At 35.8% G+C, this 24,284-nt stretch overlaps 1 protein-coding gene across 1 annotated transcript in view; it reads left to right on the top strand.

Moving 5' to 3' along the window:
• The first annotated feature begins 883 nt into the window (after positions 1–883).
• LOC121422025 (multiple epidermal growth factor-like domains protein 10) overlaps positions 884–24,284 on the top strand; it is a 59,068-nt gene continuing 35,667 nt past the window's right edge. Inside the window, exon 1 of the mRNA XM_041616827.1 lies at positions 884–1,109. Within this exon, the coding sequence (XP_041472761.1) occupies positions 884–1,109 (226 nt within the window). The remainder of the gene's footprint in view (positions 1,110–24,284) is intronic.

Here is a 24,284-nt window from a genome sequence, read left to right as displayed (position 1 = left end):
ATCGGATGTAACTGGATCGTTCATATAACTATTTTGTTAAAAATAAGCAAAACTTTGAAATGTCATAACTTTCTTATTTTACATCCGATTTTGATGAGATTTTCAGCATTGTGCTTGTCTGTTTTTTCTCTATTGATTCAAATCAACATTTTTCTAAATTGACTTGACCTTTAAAGGCGCCCATATTTTTGACCCGGAAACTGGACATTCTAATCACTTTTTGTAAGAACAGCATGGTACATGTATCTCACCAAACAGTCGATGAGAGCTGACAATTTTTGATTTAATACAGACCTGAAAACTGGGCATTCTTGTTTTAGTAAAAATTGAACTGGATACTATCTCACTAAATAGCCTATGCGAGAGGGCGCTGTTTGTACAATGTCTTCCGAGATGTAATTTTGGTGTCCCTTGCTTTGAAGCAAAATTTCACCGTGTTGATTTGTGATGGAATCTCCTGGATTTACATAATGTTCTCTTTAAATGATATACACTATCCTTATATAACAATGGATCCTTCAAAGAGTACACATCAGCTGAAAAACACCCCAAACAAATCGTCCCCGCTCTCCAAGAAGCCGAAAATTGTTGACTCTAGTCCCACCGCTCCCCAAAGCCGTATGGAAACGAACGCAGACGCTGTTCCCAAAGGTCAGTACAGAAATGATTCGGCTACGCATTTGGCTTCGTGTAACACTAGCACCAGGCGTTCTCTTGATTTAGAATCCACAGATGGTCCTCCTACTTGGTTTGTCACATTTTTTAATGACTTTGAATCAAGATTTGACTCGCGCATTGAAGCTTTGTTGGATAAAAAAAATTGAGTGACATTTCTTTAAAGGTGTCTGATCATGATGAAAGAGTCAAGAGCATTGAGTTTGATATGGGGTCCCTGAAGGATTCTGTCAAGCAGTTAGAGAAGGAGAAGGAGGTGCTCATTGCCAAATTGGATGACCTAGAGAATAGGGGAAGGAGAAAGAACATTGTTCTGTTTGGGATTCCTGAACATCCAAACCAAGATCATGAAGATTGTTTGAAAACTGTCACCGATTTCTTACAACATGCCGATGTCTCGGAGGATGATTGTTCGCAGATAGAAAGGTGTCACCGTACCCCCACGTTGCTTTTTCTTCCTTCACAACCAAAGAACGGGTGAGGAAAGCGTGTGTGAAGAAGCTGAAGGAGTCCAATTCCAAATATCGGGATCGAAAGGTCTTCGTTGCTGAGGATCTATCAAAGAGAGTCCTTCAATTACGCCAGAAGAAGCAGGAGAAGTTCAAGCATCTACGATCAGAAGGAAAAAAGCCTTTTTTCGCATACCCAGACAAAATTCGGTACAGAGACCCAACCACTGGGAAAGTCTTTTCAGCAGATTGATCCTATTGTATTACAGAATGTCTTTTTAAAATGAAAACATCTACTCATGGATCTCATGAACACTCTACTCTTCCACGTAGTTCTACATGCTTAAAGGTTGAACTAAATATACATGCGTTATGTTTTTAAGTGATATTTATGGACTCTGAAATTGTTTAATCTTATATGATATTTAATATTTTTTTACCTTTTAACAAGTAGAGTGAGGACAGCAGTTGTTATGGCTCGTCTTTTTTGTTTATGACTTTGACTACAGGCTGTTTAACTGACTTATTTTCCATACTGATTATCTCTCATCTACATGTACGCAGGAGTGAATTTTATTGTTGTACTGATATATTTTTAGAAGTTTACCTGTAGGGGAAGGCGGGGTAAGTTGTGACAGTTTTTGCTTTTTGCATGTTAGAATTGATATGATTAATAATCTTGTCGAAATAAGTACCTTGCTTTGAAATTTCATTCTGAAATATTTTCCACCTATATATAACTTTCTACCCCAACACTGAAAATCACCGTGACCTTTGAAAAAACCGATGTCACATGGCTCAACTTGCCCCATATATGGGGTAAGTTTGAGCCACCTTCTGGGGTAAGTTGAGCCACAAAAACTATGTACAAAATGTATGGGGGAGAACCAGCATGTCAATTTTTTGTTTAAAGTCTTTTCACTTGCTAATTCTCTATAAATACTAACATCCTGTAAAAGGAAAAGAGCAGTCATGTATATTTGCTCCTTTCAGCCTGCATTTCAATCTATTTTTATGGTTTGTTTGTTTTTTAAGATACATTACCATAGGAATTACCATGGCTCAACTTGCCCCATGCTGTTTGGCTCAACTTACCCCAGTCCGAACTTAGTGCGATAATTTTGTATCCACAAATTTATTATGCATCCATCATAAAAGACTATGACAAGAATGAAGATCCATACCTGGACTAATAATATTGTTATCATGTCTTTATTATATTCAAAGACGTGTGTGTTTATAAAGCACTTATCTATTTCACACTCTTTTTTACTTTTTTGGCTGAAATTCATATTTTTCCCTCTAAAAAAATACTTTCTGTTTCAAAGTTGGAAACAATGTGGTGGGGTTAGGGGTTATGCTATGGGTCATCAATACATGACACCACCACTATGTCTGACTCATTCATTATTGGCCTGGGGCTGGTGGCTCAACTTGCCCCTATGCTCAACTTACCCCGCCTTCCCCTACAGATACTTCTTTATCCCATGTGTAGATACTACGTGTATCAGTGAAGCTTAATGCTATTTTTTTAATCTCCCTGCCATAGTGACATTTTTATTACATTATTTATAAGGTAATGTCTTTTTTTTATATCTTTTGAAAATAATGTGCACATGTTTTAATGTGCACTTTGATAGATTTTTTTCAAGTTACTACACCTTGGTTTTTACTCTCCTTTGTGATGGGGAACTGGGGAGTTTTCTTTTTTTGTTTGTTTACAGTGTGTTCCCAAGAGATGCTTTTTCCCCATTAAGCTACTCTAGGCATTTGTGAGCATTTTTTTTATATTGACTTTGTTATTCTGATTTACTTGTAAACCATACATGTACGAGTGTTTTAATTTCTGTATTGGGCTACTGACTTTTGCCGATAATATATTGTGTGTTTCTTATTATGCCCCTTTGTAGATCATGATTTGTTTTTTTTTTGTGGTTACACGGTGTATTTTGCTCAAGGCTGTTACATATTTCTCGTTGTATGCACCTTTAATTTGGACCAGGGCTGAGATTGATTTGAAGTCACTGGCCACTATTCTTGGTGCCATCATTTGCACCCTCCCATCGATTTTACGTAATTAGTTGTTGTTGTCCCCCTTACCTATTTGTAATATGTTTAAATTCAAAGCAGTCAATTACTCACTTTGTTTGTATACAAGCTCTTATTTGCTAGATATGGTATCGTGTGATTTTACATCATGTACTTGTTTTCTAGCTGAGCTCCTTTATTCCATGTAATACTGCTTTGTTCTGATTCATCATGATAAGGTCATTGTTTTTGTTCTGTTCTTTATTTCAATTATATTTTGATATTTATGTAATCATTTTATCGATCAATAAAAACTTAATGAAAAAATTTATAGCCTATGCGAACACGAAGCACGACCTCAAAACAGGATTATTTGAAGCACTTGTAGAACCGGATACTAAACAATTTTTTGATGCGAGTGCGAAGCGCGAGCTGAAATTGATTAAAATTTCGACCTGCAAACTGGACATTCTAAGCACTTTTCGTTACCCTGAACTGGATTATGAGTATCAACCAAAACATTTGTGCGAGCGTGAGCTGAAATTTTGAGTTACACTTCGTAATTCCGAAGGTTCGTAATTCTGAAACACGTAAATTGCCTATACCTCGATGTTCGTTAATCCGAAAACGTAAAAGGGTTCGTGAATCCGAACATTTGTGGCGTTATTCCGAAGGTTCGTTATTCTGAAGGTTCGATAATCCGAAAACGAAAAAAGGCTCGATGTTCTGAAGGTTCTTTAGTCCGAAAACGAAATAAGGTTCGTTGTTCCGAAGGTTCGTTAGTCCGAAAACGAAATAAAGTTCGTTAATCATTACGTTTTCGGACTAACGAACCTTCGGAATTACGAACCTCACTTTGTTTTCAGACTAACGAACCTTCAGAAAAACGAACCTTCGTAATAACGAATCTTCGGAATAATGAAGCTTCGGAATAACGAAGCTTCGGAATTACGAATGTATGCGGAAATTTTGATATTCCAACATTTAAGCTGCACATCCCAAGCACCTTTGTAACCATGAATTGGATAGTATCTCCAAAAAAAAAAATGATGCGAGGGCGAAGCGCGAGATAAAAAAAAATATTTTCCGACATGAAAACTATTCAATTTGAGCTCATTTGTAATGAAAGTACAATATGATCTTCATTAAACAAAAAGCGCGAGTGCAAAGCGAAAGCTTATATTGGTTAGGCTTATAGTTTAGACCTAAAAGAGGGAATGTCCATGAACTTTTAAAATAAAAAGATGGGCATTTCCCTTATTAAAATATGCGAGCGTGAAGCGCTTGCTGATACTTTTACATATTTTGATCTGGCACGTTTTGAAATAAATAAAGTTCAAGTTGTGTATGTCAATGACCAATTAATTCAAGCTGATTATTATTTTCTTTCACTGGCTCTGAAGCGACCATGTGAAGAACTGTCGAACATTTTCTTTAACAAATTTGCCAATTCTCCACTCATTTTCTTCTTCTTTCATTTCTCTTCTCCTGTTCTTCGTATTTTCGTTTTCTCTCTCCCTCTTCCCCTCTTTTTTATTATAGTATATCTTTATTAGGGGGACCAAGAAAATGCCAGGATCTGTACAGTATTTTGTTATTAATTGATATGATTACCCGGGCACTGATTTGCACAGTCTCCAAACAACAACCGATATGCCATTACAATTATGAATAGGAATACATAAAGGGAGGAATTTTTACGGTTACACCCTTCTTTGTGTGTAGAAGAAAGGAGATAGATCGTAAAAATAGAATCATGAGTTTGGCGTGCCAAAAAAAATCTTATTGTTTACAGACATCTATGAGCGGCGAACGCGGCGCTCATAGTCTGTAAACAATAGGATTTTTAAAATATCCTTATAAGTGTCATTTTTTATTGAACAGAATATTACTGCCCATATCTCGTTCTAGCAAATGTCCATTCTGCCTTCTGACTCCATAGCATGACAAGTGCTTCCTTTCAGCTCTGACATTCGTAAAATGATCTCCAGGGGCCTGTTGCATAAAAGAAAAAATCTGGTAGTTCTTTTGCCAGATTTTTTATTTTTTTACTGTAGATTTCAATGTTATAATTTTGTTTGCCATAGTTTTTTTTATGGCAAAGGTTTTATGTAAAGGGCCCCAGTGCGCTTGAGGCGTACCAACACTCACAGAGCACGCGAAGAGCGAAGTTTTTCGACGTCTCTTCAAATTCAAATAAAAACGAGGCGTATTTCTCGCGCCTCTAGTATCTGATCAATTGACTTGCTGTTACTTAGAAAGTTGTTTCGAACGAAAATAAGACCAATAAAAAAGATTTTGGAAAATTAAATAACTTATTTTCCTGCGCGAAGCGCTAAAAGTAGTATGCTTTATCACATTTCGAGAAATGACAAAGTTTAATGTAAGTGCACTGGAACCAAAAATGTTTTTTGCCTTTAATACTCATAGCCAACTTCTGATTCTGTACGGATGTGATGACGTAGATAAAAGCATCGAAATATACATCATTGAAATCATTTCATTGTCCTGTCTGACAATCAATCAATCTTTATTAATTGGAGAACCACAAAAGACAATTTCGCGCAGTCATAATTGCGCCCATTACCCACGCACTGATTGACACCATTCCCGAATTAAAAGATCTGCAAATATGATAATTCTATCAATGGAAGGAATTTTTACTGTTACACCCTTCTTTGTGTGTCGACAAAAAGGGGGAAAGATCGTTGAGAAATATCAAGTTGACAGACCTGGCTCTTAATTAATGTGTGCACAAACAACCACTTCTTTCTTTGTTTGTATTAAACGGTCGTCTACCCAGGGCCCTGGGATCTTTTTTTTTTGACTGGGGTTACTGATGTTAATCCGAAAAGCCAAAAAAAGAAGTTTTCACGTCAAACTAGAGATCAAATAGTTCTCGAAAAATTTGATTAAAAAAAAGGTTTTACTACAAAATGGAGGTGAATTGGTCCCGAGAAATTTGGGGGAAAAAAGGTTTTTCTGCATAATGAAGGTCAAATCGGTCCCGATAAATTTAAAAAGCTTGAAAGGGGGTCACTAAAAATGAAGGTCATTTTTATTATATATATATATATATTTTTTTTCATTTTTTTACATATCTTTCAGAATACTTGTTGGGGAGTCAAGATGAGTAGATTGGCGCTGATTAGAGGTTGGGAGACATGTGCCCTCTATGTTAGCTTTTGGGAAAGGGCACTTCCAAACAACAAGGTCCAATCTGGAATAGCTATAACCGAACTTCTTCTTCTTCAGCTGTTTTGAATACACATTCTGTTTTGTAACAGTGGTGAATTTCAGTCCATTCCAAGTTTGCTGCATTGATGCACTGTCTCAAGCATGTTAAGGGTCTGAGCAGGGGCAATTCCTTGATCTGACCAGGCTCATCAAATCACAAACATGAGCATGTTCAGAAGGGACACAATATCCATCATGGAAGATTTTATTATGATTGATAGGGGGAATCGATGTACCGACCTGAAAGAAAACTTGACTATAATAAGTTCCCTGCAGTACTTATAAATGGTCGGGTCGAACGAATATCTTTTGCCTTTTTGTTATAATTAGGCTCATGGCACCTGTACCGGACATTATTTTGGATAGGTCCTTCTTATATGTTGCGTCCAAGCTGTGGAATCAGCTTCCTCAGCCACTTAGTTGCATTAAAGTACGTCTATGAGTACATCTTATGACATCATTTTTTAAAATAATATTTGTTTGTATATATGTAAAGTACACTTTGTTGTCATCACTCACTGGTCTGAGTTTCTTCCCATAGGGACTGGTGCCTTTATTAGCAACACAGCAAAAAATGTGGTGTTAACCGGTGTACATAGAGGACCACACAAGTTATTTTACACCGGTGTTAAATTGGTGGTGTTAGTTTTACACCTACCGGTGTTATTACAACACCTTTGGTTGTTACATTTACACTCTTTGGTGTTATGTTCAATCTCTAGGGTGTAATTTTAACACCTCAGGCTGTGGTCCTATATTAAGACCAATTGGTGTCAGTTTTAACACCACAGTTTTTTAGAGCTCCCGTGAGTACTGAACGGATCCGCAAGCACGATAGTAGACTTGTTATTGTTAAGAGGTTGAACGCTGCATTTTTTAGTACAAATGTCCCACTTGGCACAAATGTTCCTTGAGTCAAAAGAAAAAGATTCATCCAAAGAGACACGCTGTATCTATGCAAATAAGCAAGCAATTTGCATAAATTTGCATATTATGTCGATATGTAAAAACAAGTAATTCAGACTATATATTTCACCAGAACTGCCCTAAAATTGGAAATAAAGACTTATACATGTATAGGGTAAGACAGGGAAGAAAATTGTCATAAAATAAATGGGATATCCTTGTTTATTATTACCTAATTTACATAAATTATGCAAATTATAATTTAAAAAGAGTATTTTTTCAAGAATCCTGAACTGTTTTATAAATAACAGCAACTAATACAAAATGTCAACATTCTACATGAAAGAGAATATATGAGCGAAAACATCAATATGCTTCATGACAGCATTAGTGTCTTAATTTGCTTAGAAAGAGGGCAAATATGTCAAAATGTATGGCGTGATATTGCACTAAAACGAGACCAAAACAACCTCTATGTCACAGTCACACTCACGAATCGGACAATAAAGCGATCAATGGTATGTCATTCGAGATAACACAATCTCAACATAATAGCTTCCATCGGCTTCTCGTATCGCTTTTGTTGGTGTGTCTGCCACACCGTAATCTATATGATACATACGGGCAAAATGCATTTCGGTATCGGTAAAACACTATTAATTTTGTTTTATTTGTTTCTAATTTGTTTCTCTTGGAAAATTTACAGGAGACATTGCTTTGCAGGTTACTGCTTTAATGAAGAATTGGCACATGAATCATGACGAATGTACCCCACCTCAATCCATATATTAACTTTGTTAAAATATATATCTTTTGGAGACCCCAAAGTGGCAAAACTGCATCTCCCCGGCATTCCCGCTACCTTCATGACCTTACAAAACCAGTTTGACTTGTATTATTAACTTGGAAAACTCAGATGTATGGGATATCAGACAACATGATTCCTGAAAAAAAGTTTTTTTTTTAATTTTTGTTTATTTATGCCCACGGGAGCACTCCGAATTTACCCCATCCCCTCTCCGTATTTCGACTTTAAATTAAAAAATATTATGTTTTAAAGCCATCGGCAAGGCAAATTGTGGGTTTTTTTTGGTATAATAAAGCAACTTTTATATCTATATTTTTTCATTTACATTCATTATTATTGATATTATTATAATTATTATTAATATTATTATTATTATTACTATTATTATTATTATTACTATTATTATTATTGTTCTGCCGTTTGTAATAGTGCTCTAGCACAGTAAAGCCTATAACCCAACAGGAGCATGCCTAGGATGCCCTTTCCCTTTTTGGTTTTGTGTATTAAAAAATAGTGTATTGTCTTTAGAACTCTTAAAAGATTACTTTTGTTTGTATTGATACCTTGGAATAGATTGAGAAGAAAATACTCTTCAACTGACATGTAGAGGAGCTGTGGTAAATTGGAGAACAGCCACACGGCCCTTTATTGATTACACTCTATGTTGAATTCAAATATTTTGAGATCCCAATCGGAAGAAAGATACATTTCTACTACACACAGTAAAGCCTCTTTGCGTTCTCCTCTTGAAAAAAAAACAAAAAACATAGAAGGCACTGTTTTATATCTCATAAAATAAGTTCGTGTACGTGACGTTGGCCTGTCGAAGTTGCCAAAACCGTTTATTTTGTTTTGACAATATATATTTAGAATATCGTCTATAAAATGAAGCCCTCATCTGGAAAAGGGCACTTATTAAAGGCAGAATCTACATTATTTAGAGGAGGCCTTGGCACTGGGAAGAGGGGGCTGAAACTTGTTTGATTTCTTTGGACCAAAATTTTACATTGAAGCTTTTTTTTTTTTCAAATTTACATCAATAAATTTTACAGGCAAATAAACAAAAAGGATTGCACTACAAAATAATTTTTTTGGGGGTAACGTCTCTTTTTTTTCACATCTACCGGAATTCCAGGGGGTGCTATCTATCGAGAATAATACACGCAGCACCCCCCCCCCCCTTCAGGAAAATCTTGCGGGTGCTTCAGCCCCCGCTTTCAAGTACCAGGGCCTCCTCTATATAATGTATAGATGCTGCCTTTAATAAGTGCCCTTTTCCAGATGAGGGCTTCATTTAGACGATATTGTAAATATATCTTGTCAAAACAAAATAAAGTGTTAGGCAACTTCGACAGTCCACCGTCATGTACACGAACTTATTTTATGCGATATAAAACAATGCCTTCTATGTTTTTTTTTTCAAGAGTAGAAAGTAAAGAGGCTTTACTGTGTGTAGTAGAAATGTATCTTTCTGCCGAATGGGCTCTGAAAATATTTAAATTTAACATAGAGTGGAAGCAATAACGGGGTTTGAGTATTATAGAGCTTACGTGTGGCTTCTTTTTTCAATGTACTACAGCTCTTCTACATGTCAATTGTAGAGTATTTTCTCCTCAATCTATTCCAAGATATCAATACAAACAAAAGTAATCTTTTAAGAGTTCTAAAGACAATAAACTATTTTTGAATACATAAAACCAAAAGGGAAAAGGGTATCCTAGGCATGCTCCTGTTGGGTTATAGCCTTTAGTGTGCTAGAGCATTATTACAAACTGCAGAACAATAATAATAATAATAATAACATTAATGATAAAATTGATATAGATAAATATGAAATATAGATATAAAGTTGCTTTATTATACCAAAAACGCAATTTGCCTTGCCGGTGGCTTTTAAACACGATATTGTTTTTAGTTAGTGTCGAAATACAGAAGGGGGATGGAGTAAATTCGGAGGGCTCCCGTGGACGTAGGCTTGAACAAAAAAAAACTATCTTCAGGAAACATGTTAAATGATGTCTCATACATCTGTCTTTTCCAAGTCGATAATACAAGTCAAACTGCATTGTAAAGTAGCGGGAATGCCGAGGGGAATGCAGTTTTGCCACTTCGGGGTCTCCAAAAGACATATATTTCAACAAAGTTAAAATATGGATTGAGGTGGGGTACATTCGTCATGATTCATGTGCCAGAGCTTCATTTAAGCAGTAACCTGCAAAGCAATGTCTCCTGTAAATTTTCCAAGAGAAACAAATTAGAAACAAATAAAAAAAAATAATAGTGTTTTACCGATGCCGAAATGCATTTTGCCCGTATGTATCATAGATTACGGTGTAGCAGACACACCAACAAAAGCGATACGAGAAGCCGATGGAAGCTATTGTGTTGAGATTGTGTTATCTCGAATGACATACCATTGATCGCTTTATTGTCCGATTCGTGAGTGTGACTGTGACATAGAGGTTGTTTTGGTCTCGTTTTAGTGCAATATCACGCCATACATTTTGACATATTTGCCCTCTTTCTAAGCAAATTAAGACACTAATGCTGTCATGAAGCATATTGATGTTTTCGCTAATATATTCTCTTTCAAGTAGAATGTTGACATTTTGTATTAAGTGCTGTTGTTTATAAAACAGTTCAGGATTCTTGAAAAAATACTCTTCAAATTATAATTTGCATTATTTATGTAAATTAGGTAATAATAAACAAGGATATCCCAATTATTTTATGACAATTTTCTTCCCTGTCTTACCCTATACATGTATAAGTCTTTATTTCCAATTTTAGGGCAGTTCTGAAAATGTATGCAAATTACTTGCTTATTTGCATAGATACAGCGTGTCTCTCTGAATGAATCTTTTTCTTTTGACTCAAGGAACATTTGTGCCAAGTGGGACATTTGTACTCAAAAATGCAGCGTTCACCCCTTTTTTTGCAGTTAACAAGTCTACTACGAGGGCATTACGCCCCACCAGGTCGTCGCTGGGAATTCAAGTGGGTGACGATGCAAGACTGTACTTGTTTGTGATTTAAAATGTCCTTTTTGACTTCATTTACGTCTATATTTTGTAGTTGTTATATGTAAATCATGTATAAAGTATATATTTGGATTTATTTATATCCAAAGGAAACGTTGCTGCGCTAGCGCCATGAGAGTCTCTGGACGGCGTGTGCGCTCAATAAGACACCATTATTATTATTTATTATTATTATTATTATTATCATTATTAGTATAAGTATTGTTATTATTATTTTTATTATTACTTTCTTTTTTATTCATTATTATTATCATTATTATTATTATAGCTGTATTTATAAAGCGCCTTTTGCCTGATGATACAATGCGCTGCTATTATTACTCCGGCTTTAGCTCGAGCTACCATCCCCGGCGCTCAGTGCATGCAAAGAATTAATCCTGCCGGGTACCCATTCACCTCACCTGGGTCGAGTGCAGCACAATGCGGATAAATTTCTTGCTGAGGGAAAACACGCCATGGTTAGGATTCAAACCCATGACCCTCTGTTTGATAGGCGAGAGTCAGAACCACTAGACCACGACATATTGTATATACATTTTTACACACGATTTACATTTTCCCCATAAAAGAGATAGTTTGAACATGTTTTGTATGATTATATCATAAACCTGATCAATAGAAAAAAGAATATTGAAAATTGATACATTAATTATATCCAAATCTTTAGTGGGCGTGTCACCGTTGTGGCCGCTTTTCATAAAGATCTACAATCAAACGCAACTAAAAAAATCAATTGTAATTTGATTTTCAATCAATGATGAAATGCACGTTTTATAGGGATTTGCGATTATTATCATTATTTTTTTTAAATGCGTTCCAACGCAACTCTTTGTGCAACAGTCCCATATGGCTTGACATTTGGCCAGCTATTCTGACGTATAGGCTTCGGGATGGCAAGCATGACTGTTTCCCTCAATACTTCTAGAATTGCCTTTTGTCAATAGTTTGTTACGTCCAGTAACGTCGGTACGCTTTGGGAAGAACTTCCCATGGGGCAGAGCACATAATTGTTATTAACCGTTATCCACGTGGCTTTGTATATATATTTTTATGTTTTTATTATACCGAATGAAATACTACTAACAATGAATTAGACAAATGGTTTGGGGTATATTCAGTTTACATTGAATAATAGGCCAAACTACTGACTTAACAAGTAGGGCAGACCCACCCACTTGCACGACAATGAAACACATTGTCCTTTATAATTTCTAACCTCCCTGATAATTATCGAGGAAGCAATCGTTACGTCATCACTGGAAAAAAAATATTGGGTAAAATTTCTACCACTACGATTATGTGTCCAACCAATTTGGGGCCGTATTTTACGAAGTGCGGGAAGCATGTTTAAGAACAGATTATAAAACCGTCCTAGAATTATGATGTCTGCCGGGGGGGGGGGGTATTAAGTGCATGGGAGGTAACGAGGAAAACATGTTTCCTGGATTTTTGTCTGTGATTTTGGTGTGTGCTTGTTCGAGCTAGCCCAGGTCACATGTTACGGATGGTGACGTTAAAGGTCGGTCCAAGACGTAAATCTGATTGATCTGTAAAAAAAAACGCGATCATACACACACACCCTAACACACACACACACTACGCATCCCTCGCCAAAGGTGGAAGAACATAATATATACCCCATTACGAGCATGTATCAATTGTTATCAAGATGAATATTTTGCGTTGAGTAATATAGATTTTCGATGATTTAGTGTAACTTTTTTAACTGTAAAAATCAAAGGGATATTTCTTACAGGCCATTCAAGCTATTCGAAAAGTGTACGTGTGTGTGGATGTGTGTTTATGAGAGGATGCGGGTGTGTGTGTGTGTGTTTGTAATTGTGTACGCTCACTTGTTTGATATTAGAACGACGAGTATCGATTTAACCGATATACGATATACTTGTGACCAGTCTTTCCAAAACAAGCAATAACAAGTTTCTCTGTTAACAGCCAAAAGAGAAATTTGGTCTCCAAAAAGAAGAAAATTAATGTGAAAATAAAATTCAATTGGTTAATTCTTCTTCTTCAAACTTCCAAAATTTGATGTTGTAAACGGAATAAGAGACTAGATACAAGACTTTCTTTAACGTCATTTTTTTTCTTGGAATTTTCACCGAGATTGCAGAGTAATAGTGTGCACAACCCATGCTTTAATAAGCCCCAGAGCTCTCATTGAATTTCTCGCATACATTCGTAATTCTGACGCCTCGTTATTCCGAAGGTTCGAGTATTCCGAAGGTTCGTAATTCCGAAGGTTCGTAATTTCGAAGGTTCGTTAATCCGAACACGAAATAAAGTTCATTATTTCGAAGGTTCGTTAGTCCGACAACGAAATAAGGTTGGTAATTCCGAAGGTTCGTTAGTCCGAAAACGAAATGAGGTTCGTAATTCCGAAGGTTCGTTAGTCCGAAAACGAAATGAGGTTCGTTTATCCGAAAATGAAATAATGTTCGTTTGAAGTACTTATTTTATTCATGTATTTCATGAAGTTCTCAAAAGTAATATTCATTTTCAGGTCTGATCGTAAAAACTTATCAGCTGGCGCTGCGTGCTCGCATTTTCATTAGTCTGTATAAGCCTACGTCTATATTAATTTTAACAAACTACTTAAACCCCTCTTTATGACAGTTCATCAAAAACTTTCGATAAAATTTAGCTACCTTCTCGCATTCCCATTATTCAATCAGGGATTCAATTGCAATTACAGATACAATTATCTTGCTTATAAGAATAAAGCTAATAAGTCACTATTCGGGCTAACCCTTCAAAGAAACAAAAAAATCAGCATTGAGCAGCGGATCGGGTAAATGTGTATAAAATCCCCCCCCCCCCCTTATTGGCGAAACCTCGATGCACATATGCATAAACATATAAATTTAATATAAAATAGGTGTGCCCCCCTCATTCCGAAAAGCTGGCTACGATGGCTGCAGATTTTTTTTTTGGCCCCGCCCCAGCCAAAAAGGGGTCATTATCACCCCTATTATGGTCCAAACAATCACCCCCCCCCTCCTACCCGCGCGCGCAGAGCGATTGTGTTTAATTGGGTTTATAAGTGGTAAACATTTAAAGGACAAGCCCACCCCAACAAAAAATTGATTTGAATAAAAAGAGAAAAATCGAACAAGCATAACACTGAAAATTTCATGAAAATCAGATGTAAAGTAAGAAAGTTGTGACATTTTAAAGTTTCGGTTAATTTCACGAAACAGTTATATGCAAATCCTGGTCGATATGCAAATGAGAAGACTGATGACATCATTTACTCACTATTTCGTTTGTATTTTATTATATGCAATATGAAATATTCTAATTTTCTCCTCATTTTCCTGTGAAACAAAGTTTTATTTCTCCATGAACATGGTGAATTACCATTGCTTATCATTCTATGTTTCATTCCGGTTGGTCCTTTTGTCAATTCTGCAGAAATTGAAATCAGTGAGTAAGGGACATCATCGATTCTCTCGTTTGCATGTGACTAAATTGTGCATATAACTATTTTGTGAAAAATAAGCGAAACTTCAAAATGTCATAACTTTATTTTACATACGATTTCGATGAAATTTGCAGCATAATACGTGTCTGATTTTTCTCTATTGATACAAATCAACATTTTTGTCTGAGATGGACTTGACCTTTAATCAAGAATGGATCTTCTAGTAGACAAAATAATTTTGAACCAATAATTTCGAAATGCATAACGCACCCCTATCGATATTTGATTTGATAACTCCTGTCTGCTCTTATACTGGTTTTCGTAAATAGGTTAATAGTAGTTTTCTCGATGAATGCATTTCTGTTTTATTTGTTTGATGTTCTGTAGTCTGTGTTTAATTTGCACTTATCGTAAACATGTCCAGTTTGGTCCTTGTGTCTTTGTATCATGTACATTTATTTACGTTTTAACCGAATAAATAAAATGAATAATAAAAAAAATGCAGGTCTAGCGATGAGAGAAATACATGAACTGGCCTGTAAGCCTGTGATCATCCCTTTGAGGGAATTCTGCGTACGTAAACGCCCCTTCCCACAGGGGCCGTGAAAGCGGATGGGGCAGGGGGCAATATCACCCCCCCCCAAAAAAAAGTGAATAAATAAATAAATGAAATAAAAACAGAATAATAGATAAAATAAATAAATAAATAATAATAAAATAATAATGAAAACTTGTTGAATATTGTTATCATTAATTGTTTAGTAAGGTAATCACCGTTTACGGTTATTAAAATGCTTAGAATGTCCCGTTTTCAGACTGGAATATCTTTTTAGCTCGCGCTTCGCACTCGCATTATTCGATGTATCCTATTCATGAGTCACTAAACGCAGTCATTAATACCTTCCTTTTCTGGTCAGTATAAATCAGCTCGCATTTCGCGCTCGTATTAATTATTCAAAAGCTGCTCAGAATGTTTTAATTTAATTCTTATTAAAATGTTCAAAAGTTTGAGCTTGCGATTCACGCTCGCAACACCTTTCGAGGATCCCCTATTGACAGTTGACCAAAAAACGAGTTATACAACATCAGCTTTGAAAATTGTTCCAAGCTGCTCGCTCGTTACACTCTCTTGCAAAAAATAAAATAAAGCCTATATATATATATATATATATATATATATATATATATATATATATATCTTACCATAATCAGAAATCACTTCAAAAAGGCTTTGCTCTATCTAATTACTCTACTTTACTTTTTGCCTCCCCATCCTCATAAAAATTGAACAGCAACGGTGTTTCTCCCCCCCCACGCTTACCATTCCAGTTTTCCCGGCTTCGCCACCGATTATTTCATTTTTCGGATTAAACAACATTCGAAATAACGAACCTTATTTTGTTTTCGGATTATCGAACCTTCGGAATAACGAATCTCCGGAATAACGCCACAAATGTTCGGATTAACGAACCTTTTTTCGTTTTCGGTAGAAAGAATCTTCGGAATTACGAAGTGTAGCCGAATTTCGTCTGCATTCAACCTTGTAGTACATATGTGGGTTACTGTAGAACTGTTGAAAAAAGTCACTTTGGAGTTTAAAGACCATGATGTCATTTTCAAGCTAAATGAAAATAATCAAATTAATGTTGGGTGACTTATTGTTCGTTTTGGTTTGCAAATTACATTTAGAAGCACCCCTGTTCGTTTTCTGAAATACCTGCATACCTGTGTCTAATATTTTATCACATCAATTTTCTCCTTCTGATAATCATGCCCTTTCCTTAACGAAAATTCATGTGATATTTTCATTTCGAATGTTCTTGAATCTTGCAGATCTCTACATCGTGCGGGGTGCAAACTCCAGGTAAGCCAGTATTTTATTTCTTCTCTGTTAAAAAAATAATCATATTGCGTTCGATTGACCTCGGAGTTATTGGCAGTCGCGAACCAATTGGTTTGTGGAAAATGGTCTCAGCCATAAATTGGAATCAAAATTAAGTGCGTCAAAACTCTGCAATTCGTATTTTGTTATGAAATCAGTGGACAGTAAAGATCTTATCACACAATCAAATGATTTTGTTTGAAAACTGACTATCAGCAGGTTTACAACTGGGTGGGGAATGTGCAGGCGCTTTCCGTAATATTTGAAAATATAATGGTACAGCATTCAGAATGCATTAATTGTGCACCTCGTAAAATGAGCGATCATAACTTCTTTTTTTATTTTTTTTTTTTTGGGGGGGTGGGGGGCTTGTCCATCTTTCCAGGCAAATTCGTAACCTGTTAAAGTCCGAGTCTGGTTCCGCACCTGCTCATTTGATTTTGAAGCAATATCAGTACTGCCGAATGATTGATTTGTGACAAAAATCATTGCCGCCGATTTATTTTGTCAATTTTCCGGGCTACAGAAATGTTTACAGATATTGTAGCCTAGAGTGTGCAACTCCCTGGCCCCGTTGCATAAAAGTTACTATCGTGGTATCTATGTTATCAAATTGTAACTACTATGGTATACAACGCTAGTCAGCCAATCAAATCAAGGATTTCATTGAGGTTATACCATATAGTAAATTTTATGTGGCCCTGATTATCATTATCCTTGGTGCTGTCATTAAAATTTCTTCTTTATTAGTTAAAGTATTTGTTTGGGTTGCTTTCATAGGCGGCGGAAGCGGGGTGGACGGGGGGGACGTGCCCCCTCCTAAATTATAGGTGGGGGACGGTCCCCCCCAAAAAAAAATTGCTTGATAACTTTTTTTTTTTTTTTTTTTTGCTCGTCAAAAATTTTGTTTAACAATTCATAAAAACCTTTTTTGGGGGCGCTTGTCCTATTTTTTAACTGTGTCCATCCCAAAATTTCAGGTGGACACCCCCTAAATTTTTTGTCTTCAGCCGCCAATGGTTACTTTGGATCAATTTTGACATTTTACATATAATTTTAACGCTAGTTCAATGTGCGGTGTTAATTTAAGCACTATTTCAAGCACTGTGTAAGAAAATTGTGAAGTGGATATATGGATCGCACTTAATCATGCGAGCGCGAAGATCGAGCTGATAATCTTTTATTATTATCATTTTGACATAGAACCGGGGAACTCTAAAAATATTTTGTCATCATATGAAAATAACTATCTTCCTATTCCTCTTCTTAAAGAGAAATTCCAGTAGTTGCAGTTAACACTGATTTCATGAGAAAGTCTGTAAAACAAGGCTCAATTGCCAGTATATCATCGAGGATCTAGATCTGGTACAGTTACATTAATTGGACTTTGTGAAATCTTGAAATCTACGCTGAAAAATGTTCACACCGAAAATCACTAACACAGATAAGCGCACGTGGGACAATGTATTATTATTGCTTAGGGCGTCGGGCCCGACGCCCTACCCGAATCCCTAGATTATTTGCTGATTTCTCAGCAATTACACAATTTCTTCCAGAATCCTTTGGCACATGCGTTTTATTTATACAAACAGACACTTTAGTGGTCATTTCATTGGATTCTGTACGAACTCATTTTGATATCGTTACCACCCTTATAAAAAAAATTGAATGGTATACCATTGACTACCATTTATCATACACCATTGATATACCATTGGAATACCATTCGCACAGCACCCACCATACACCAATGGTATACCATTCAAGCCTCAATGGTATACCATTCAAACTAATTTAAATAATTGGGACGTTACTATTACCATATTCATGAGCACCATTTACCATTCATATACCATTGATCAAACACCATTCACCATTGATCTACCATATGGCCACTATAGACAGGTTTACCATTGACCACCATTCACCATTCAGCCACCATTCACTGGCCTACCATTTACCATTCAGCCACCATTCACTGGACACCATTGGCCTACCAATTGCCTTTCACCATACACCATTCGCCTACCACTGACCATACACCATTCATGTACCATCCACCATCCGCGCACCATTCATCGTACACCATTCGCGTACTATTCACTGTACACCATTCACCGTACACCATTCGCGTACCATTCAACGTACACCATTCGTGTACCATTCGACACTCACCATTCAACCACCATACACCGTTCACCATTGATTGACCATTCACTTTACACCATTCTACCATACACCATTGACCTACCATTTACAGTACACCATTGGCCTACCATACACCATTGAACTACTATTCACCGTACACCGTAGGCTTACCATACACCATACACCATTGGCTTACCATACACTGTACACCATTGACCTACCATTTACCATACAATACTGTCATACCATACACTCTATACTATTAGTCAACCATTCAAATAACACCATTGGTCATACACTATAGTGACCACAAGCGTACATTCAATGGTAGACTAATGGTAGACAGAACAAAGATGTGCAATGTATAGTAAGCCAATAAAGTACAGTGAATGGTAGACCAATGGTGTACAGCATATCTCTGGGGTTAATGGTAGGCTTGATAATGGAATAAGTATACACAAGAAAAATAAATGAAAGCAGTTATTTCAAGAACGTCATTAAATTGTTTTTACTATAAGAAGTTTAAGTACAGCATAAATGGCACAGAGTATTCACAAGTATAGACTTTATAATTAAAGCACATAAGTTATTAATATATATGACTTAGTCTTAGCTACTCGTTGATATCTCTGTCAATCTTGTTATGAAAAAAATAAACATGTATCAAGACAGATCGAGTTTGATTGAAAAACACAACAAATGAAGACTAACATTTCCAAGAATAAACCTGTTCTCTCTTATTGCTTTTTACATGGATTGAGTACTTGGCAAAACCACTGTTCTGCGTACAAACCTGATACTTGATGTTAAATCTGTGTGTAATTGCTTTCAACAATATTAATAAACATTTTTTTACTGATAAGTTCAAGTACAAAAGAGTATTGACAGGTATGGCAAAAAAGCACCATATTATGAATACATGTGACTGCGCGACACGACAAGAGATCAATGATTACACTCCACATAGGTATTATGTTAATCTTCCTATAAACAAATTTACATGCAAGACAGAATTTGGACAACAAACTAATGAACACCAAATTTTGAAGATTAAACTCAAAATGTGCGATAGCCTTCACATGGCCAAATGAATAAAGGGTACCACACCTAGAAGAAATGAAATATCCCCAAAAGGGGGGAAAATAGTACCCCCGTCCCCCAAATTGTTCCCTTTTTTCTTTTCACCTAAAAAGATATATCAATGGCGTGTTTCTACAAAGAATTGTTAAAAAGTATTACCCGCCTAAGTATCCAGAATCCTGGATAAGTTTCCTGTAGAAACAAACGCGATGCAGTTAATTGATAAATTGCATCGCGCAAAATACGGTTTCTCATAACCATCTTTGAGAGGTGGTTATTGCCATGTAAATCTGTTTAACTTTTCTGTAAACATGGGGCAAAATAGCATTCATGTCTGGCTTAAGTGCTTGAACCCAGAAGTGCGATCTCACAGTATACATATATTCTGGCCTGTTTAATCTCGCCAGCTGATCGCGAAACATGTATACCTGCTACAATGAGTGAGATCTACCATGAATTTTGAAAATTTTCCTGACGAGATGCAATTTTTGACATACCAAAATGCAATGTTGATGTTATAGGTTGAATTTTCCGATTTCTGCCGTATTTGCGAAGCGAAATGCAAGTTAATCAGATTATTTGGTCTGTAGAAACAGCTTGGTTTAAGAGCGATAAGGTTATTCGAGTCTGGAAAAGATAAACTGTTTTTAATGATTTACTGTAGAAACATGCCAAAAGTTTATCATAAATACAATAAAGATACATTAAGAAATAAATAATATATCACACATAGAAAGAAAATATAATGAAAATAGGGAAAGAAAATTATTCAATTTGGAACACTAAAAAACATAAAAAAATAGAGACCTCTTTTTGCAAAATATATAGAAAATAATATATACAAGATACCCACTTATTTCTTTTCTGTCTATTTTTGCTGTGCTGAATCAGATGAATAACTCAAGTATGTGTGAGAAATAATATGATTATTGTCTTACACAGAATCAGTAGTCAATTGTAATTTTTTACAACCTAGCTTGGACAAAATTTGAATTCATATAATACAAAAAATATATAAATTGTGATTTTGTATATTCATGAGGACTTGAAGAGAACAGTTTTACAAAAAAATAACAACTTTAATTCGTCATAACTTCGTTAATCCTCAACAAATTTTGATGAAATTTTAAGTGCTTTTTGTTTGTCTGATGTACACTTTGAATTGTATCACATAACTTTCAGTCTCGAGTACCTCTAGCCCTTCAATCGAATGGGTTGGACGACTGGTTACATTTTACACATAAAATAGTTATAAGGAGAATGAAGGGGACCATAGAAAGAAAGCATGAGAAAAGGGGAGATTTTGGTAGGGAGAGAATGAATCAGAAAAGCATCATGCTGAAAATTTCATTAACATCTAATAATAACAAAGTTATTGAATTTGAAATTTTAACAATATTTTGGTAAAAAAATAACCTAATGTACACATGATCGTCAGGAATATTTGCTAGGCTTATTGTATAAAATGAAATCATAATTATTTAATATTTTCATACATGTGTGTATGATATGTCCCAAGTATCATATCATTATTTCCAGCAATGAATATCTTCACATTAAAGGTCAAGTCCACCACAGAAAAGGTTGTTTTGAATCAACAGAGAAAAATCAGGCAAGCATCATGCAAAATATTTCATCAAAATCGGATGCAAAGTAAGAAAGTTATGACATTTTGAAATTTCGCTTATATTTCACAAAATAGTTATATGCACAATTTACCCACATGCATATGAGAGAATCGATGATGTCCCTAACTTTTTGGTTTGTTTTTCATTGTTTGAATTCTACAATATTTCAAATTTTACAGATTTGACAATAAGGACCAACTGGACTGAACCAAATAATGTTAAGCAATGGTAACTCCACATGTTCAGTGAGAAATAAAACTTTATTTCATAGGTCAATGGGGAGAAAATTATATTTCATATTCAAAAAAACAAAAGAGAGTGAATGAGTGATATCATCAGTTCCCTCATTTGCATACCGACCAGGATATGCATATAACTATTAAGTGAAATTGAGTGAAACTTAAAAATGTCATACCTTTCTTATTTTTCATCCGATTTTTATGTTTGATTTTTCTCTTTTTAATCAAATCAACATTTTGTTAGGGTGGACATGTCTTTGAAATAAATTTTCACTCCATTTTTTATAGTTCTCGGAGGACAAAGTGTAAATAAGCACGACTTCTTGTAATAAAATACAAAAGAACAAGTGGGGATATGACATCAGCTTGGGTACGTCATGGTCTAGTGGTTCTGACTCTCACCTTACAAACAGAGGGTCATGAATTTGAGTCCTAGCCATGGTGTGTTTTCCTTCAGCCCGAAATTTATCCACACTGTGCTGCACTAGACCCAGGTGAAGTGAATGGGTACCCGGCAGGATTAATTCCTTGAAGCTGTAATAAGAAATATTGGATGAAAACAATGCAAAGGACAGTATATTAGCTAAGGGTTCAAAACATCAATGCTTGTCGTGTGTGTAAGCTTTCTTTAGAAGTTCATATATTTTTTTAAATATCGAGCAATTTGCAGTATACACTACCATTCAATTGAATGGTGCCAATTAACAAATACCAACAAAACATTTTGTAAAATATGATAAATAAATTTTTGTTTAACCATAGATGGGATGAAAATGGTAGCCAACCTATTATCTAATGGGAGGCCCCAATGATGACAAATACCACAACAAATGAATACCTGAGGACAAAGCGTCCACCCCTCCCCCTCAGCCAACATACTGATTTTTTTTTCAGCTATGCCACTGCAGGAATACAATCTGTTTTATCTCATGAAGCTTTGCAATATTTCCTACTGAAGAAAATTCTTACACACATACCTTTCATAACTCCATTTTTTCTTGTACACGGCATGTTTTCTGTGTTCAACACCCGTCGTGTCATTCCCAGATAAGGCTGGACCATTAACCTTATCATCCAGTGTATCCGTCGTCCAAACTTTGAAAATGAAATAAAATCAATTTGAGTGTTGTAAAATCTGCATGTATGTGCAGATACAAACAAAAATAGAATACTAATATAGTAATAGAAAAAGAATGATCTTAGAACTTTAATTTTAGAGATATTTTTCATGGATCTCTGATTACCAGCCCAGAATTCAAGAAAACAATAAGGAAATGTGATATTGTTCAGCTTAGTTCAGACAAGGCTGTATTATAACTGTGCATGATTTATACTAGTAATAGCTATGTCATCTGAAATCAAATTTCCAGAGCAGCAATTTTCAAAAGGAGGGTAATCGATGACATAAATTCCATTTCCCTGGTATTGACAATCGCAGAAGCGGATCCAAGTGGGCACGTTTGACCTGGGGTCCGTTGTATATTTAGAGTTGCAATAAATCACAACTCTAAATATCATGCGCAACTTGATTTTCAACCAATCAACAACGCGCATTTGGGACTTGCGATTGATTTTTTTACCTGCGTTTAAACGCAACTCTTTCTGCAATGGACCCCTGTGCCCCCACCTTGAGAGCAAGATAAGAATGTGGCTTTCTTACACAAGTGTTCCCCCCCCCCCTTCGAAAGTTACAGCAAATATTTATATCGAAAATATTGTCTCATACAAGAGGATCTCTTTTTTGGTTTGCTTGTTATTCAAAGTTTCCTTGGGAAAATCTGCCCCACTACCCCCTTTGAGAAATCATGGATCCGTTCATGGACAATCATATGTCAGTGGATGAATTCCAGACATTGTTTTAGGCAAGTTTTGATCAGTAAATAAATAAAAACAGATAAAATGTGATCACAGGACAAACTTAAAAAAAAGGATAAAATTTACTTTAAAAATTGATATGCCTAGCCCCATGAAAAAATCTAATAATACCCTCCCGCATTAATGCTTCACAAGTTTCACACCAGCCAACTTCGAGCAAAACTCCCCACCAGAAATTCTCTACACACATTTTGAGGTCAATACACAATATGCCCACCACTTTTCAAAATATTGCGGATTGCTTGGACTTGCCGTCATGTTGATATGGACCGAAGTTATGCGACCAAAAGATTCGCATGTGGCATGTTGGCTGTTTGTTCGCCACATGTAAGCATGATTTGTTCGCTAACTTCAGTCCCAATAAACATTACAGCGAATCCAAGCAATCCGCGAAGTGATGTCTACGGATTAGATCAACTCATCGAGATCGAAGACTAAATACAGCCGTTCCAGATATTTTGAAAAGCGGTGGTATTAACATCGAAATGTGACTGAGAGACCTGTCATGACATTTGGGAACAAATTTTGGTGACGAGGTATGCTGGTAATCAGCTGGTGCAAAACTGCATTAGCGCCATTTTTCTCTGCATAATTATTGCAGCCTCTGTAGAAAAATTGAATAGGAATCGTATGTCACTCTGTCTAGTCACAGTTCCACACACAAAGTGCACATTTCACCATACGTGCCATGAGTGGTAGAGTGTAACTTTATACTAATTATAGGGGCTGCGTAGCCTTTATCATTTTTTAAACTTTTTTAAGTTTAGGACCCCTTCCATGTTTCACCTCCATTTTATCTCATTTACCAACATCCATCAACAACAACAAATTTATAGGCCTAATTCCAAA

This window comes from Lytechinus variegatus, chromosome 9 (genome assembly GCF_018143015.1).
Source record: "Lytechinus variegatus isolate NC3 chromosome 9, Lvar_3.0, whole genome shotgun sequence".
NCBI classification, from domain to species: Eukaryota; Metazoa; Echinodermata; class Echinoidea; order Temnopleuroida; family Toxopneustidae; genus Lytechinus; species Lytechinus variegatus.
The sequence above is the reverse complement of the archived record's forward strand: the minus strand, read 5'-3'. Positions and strand labels throughout refer to the sequence as shown.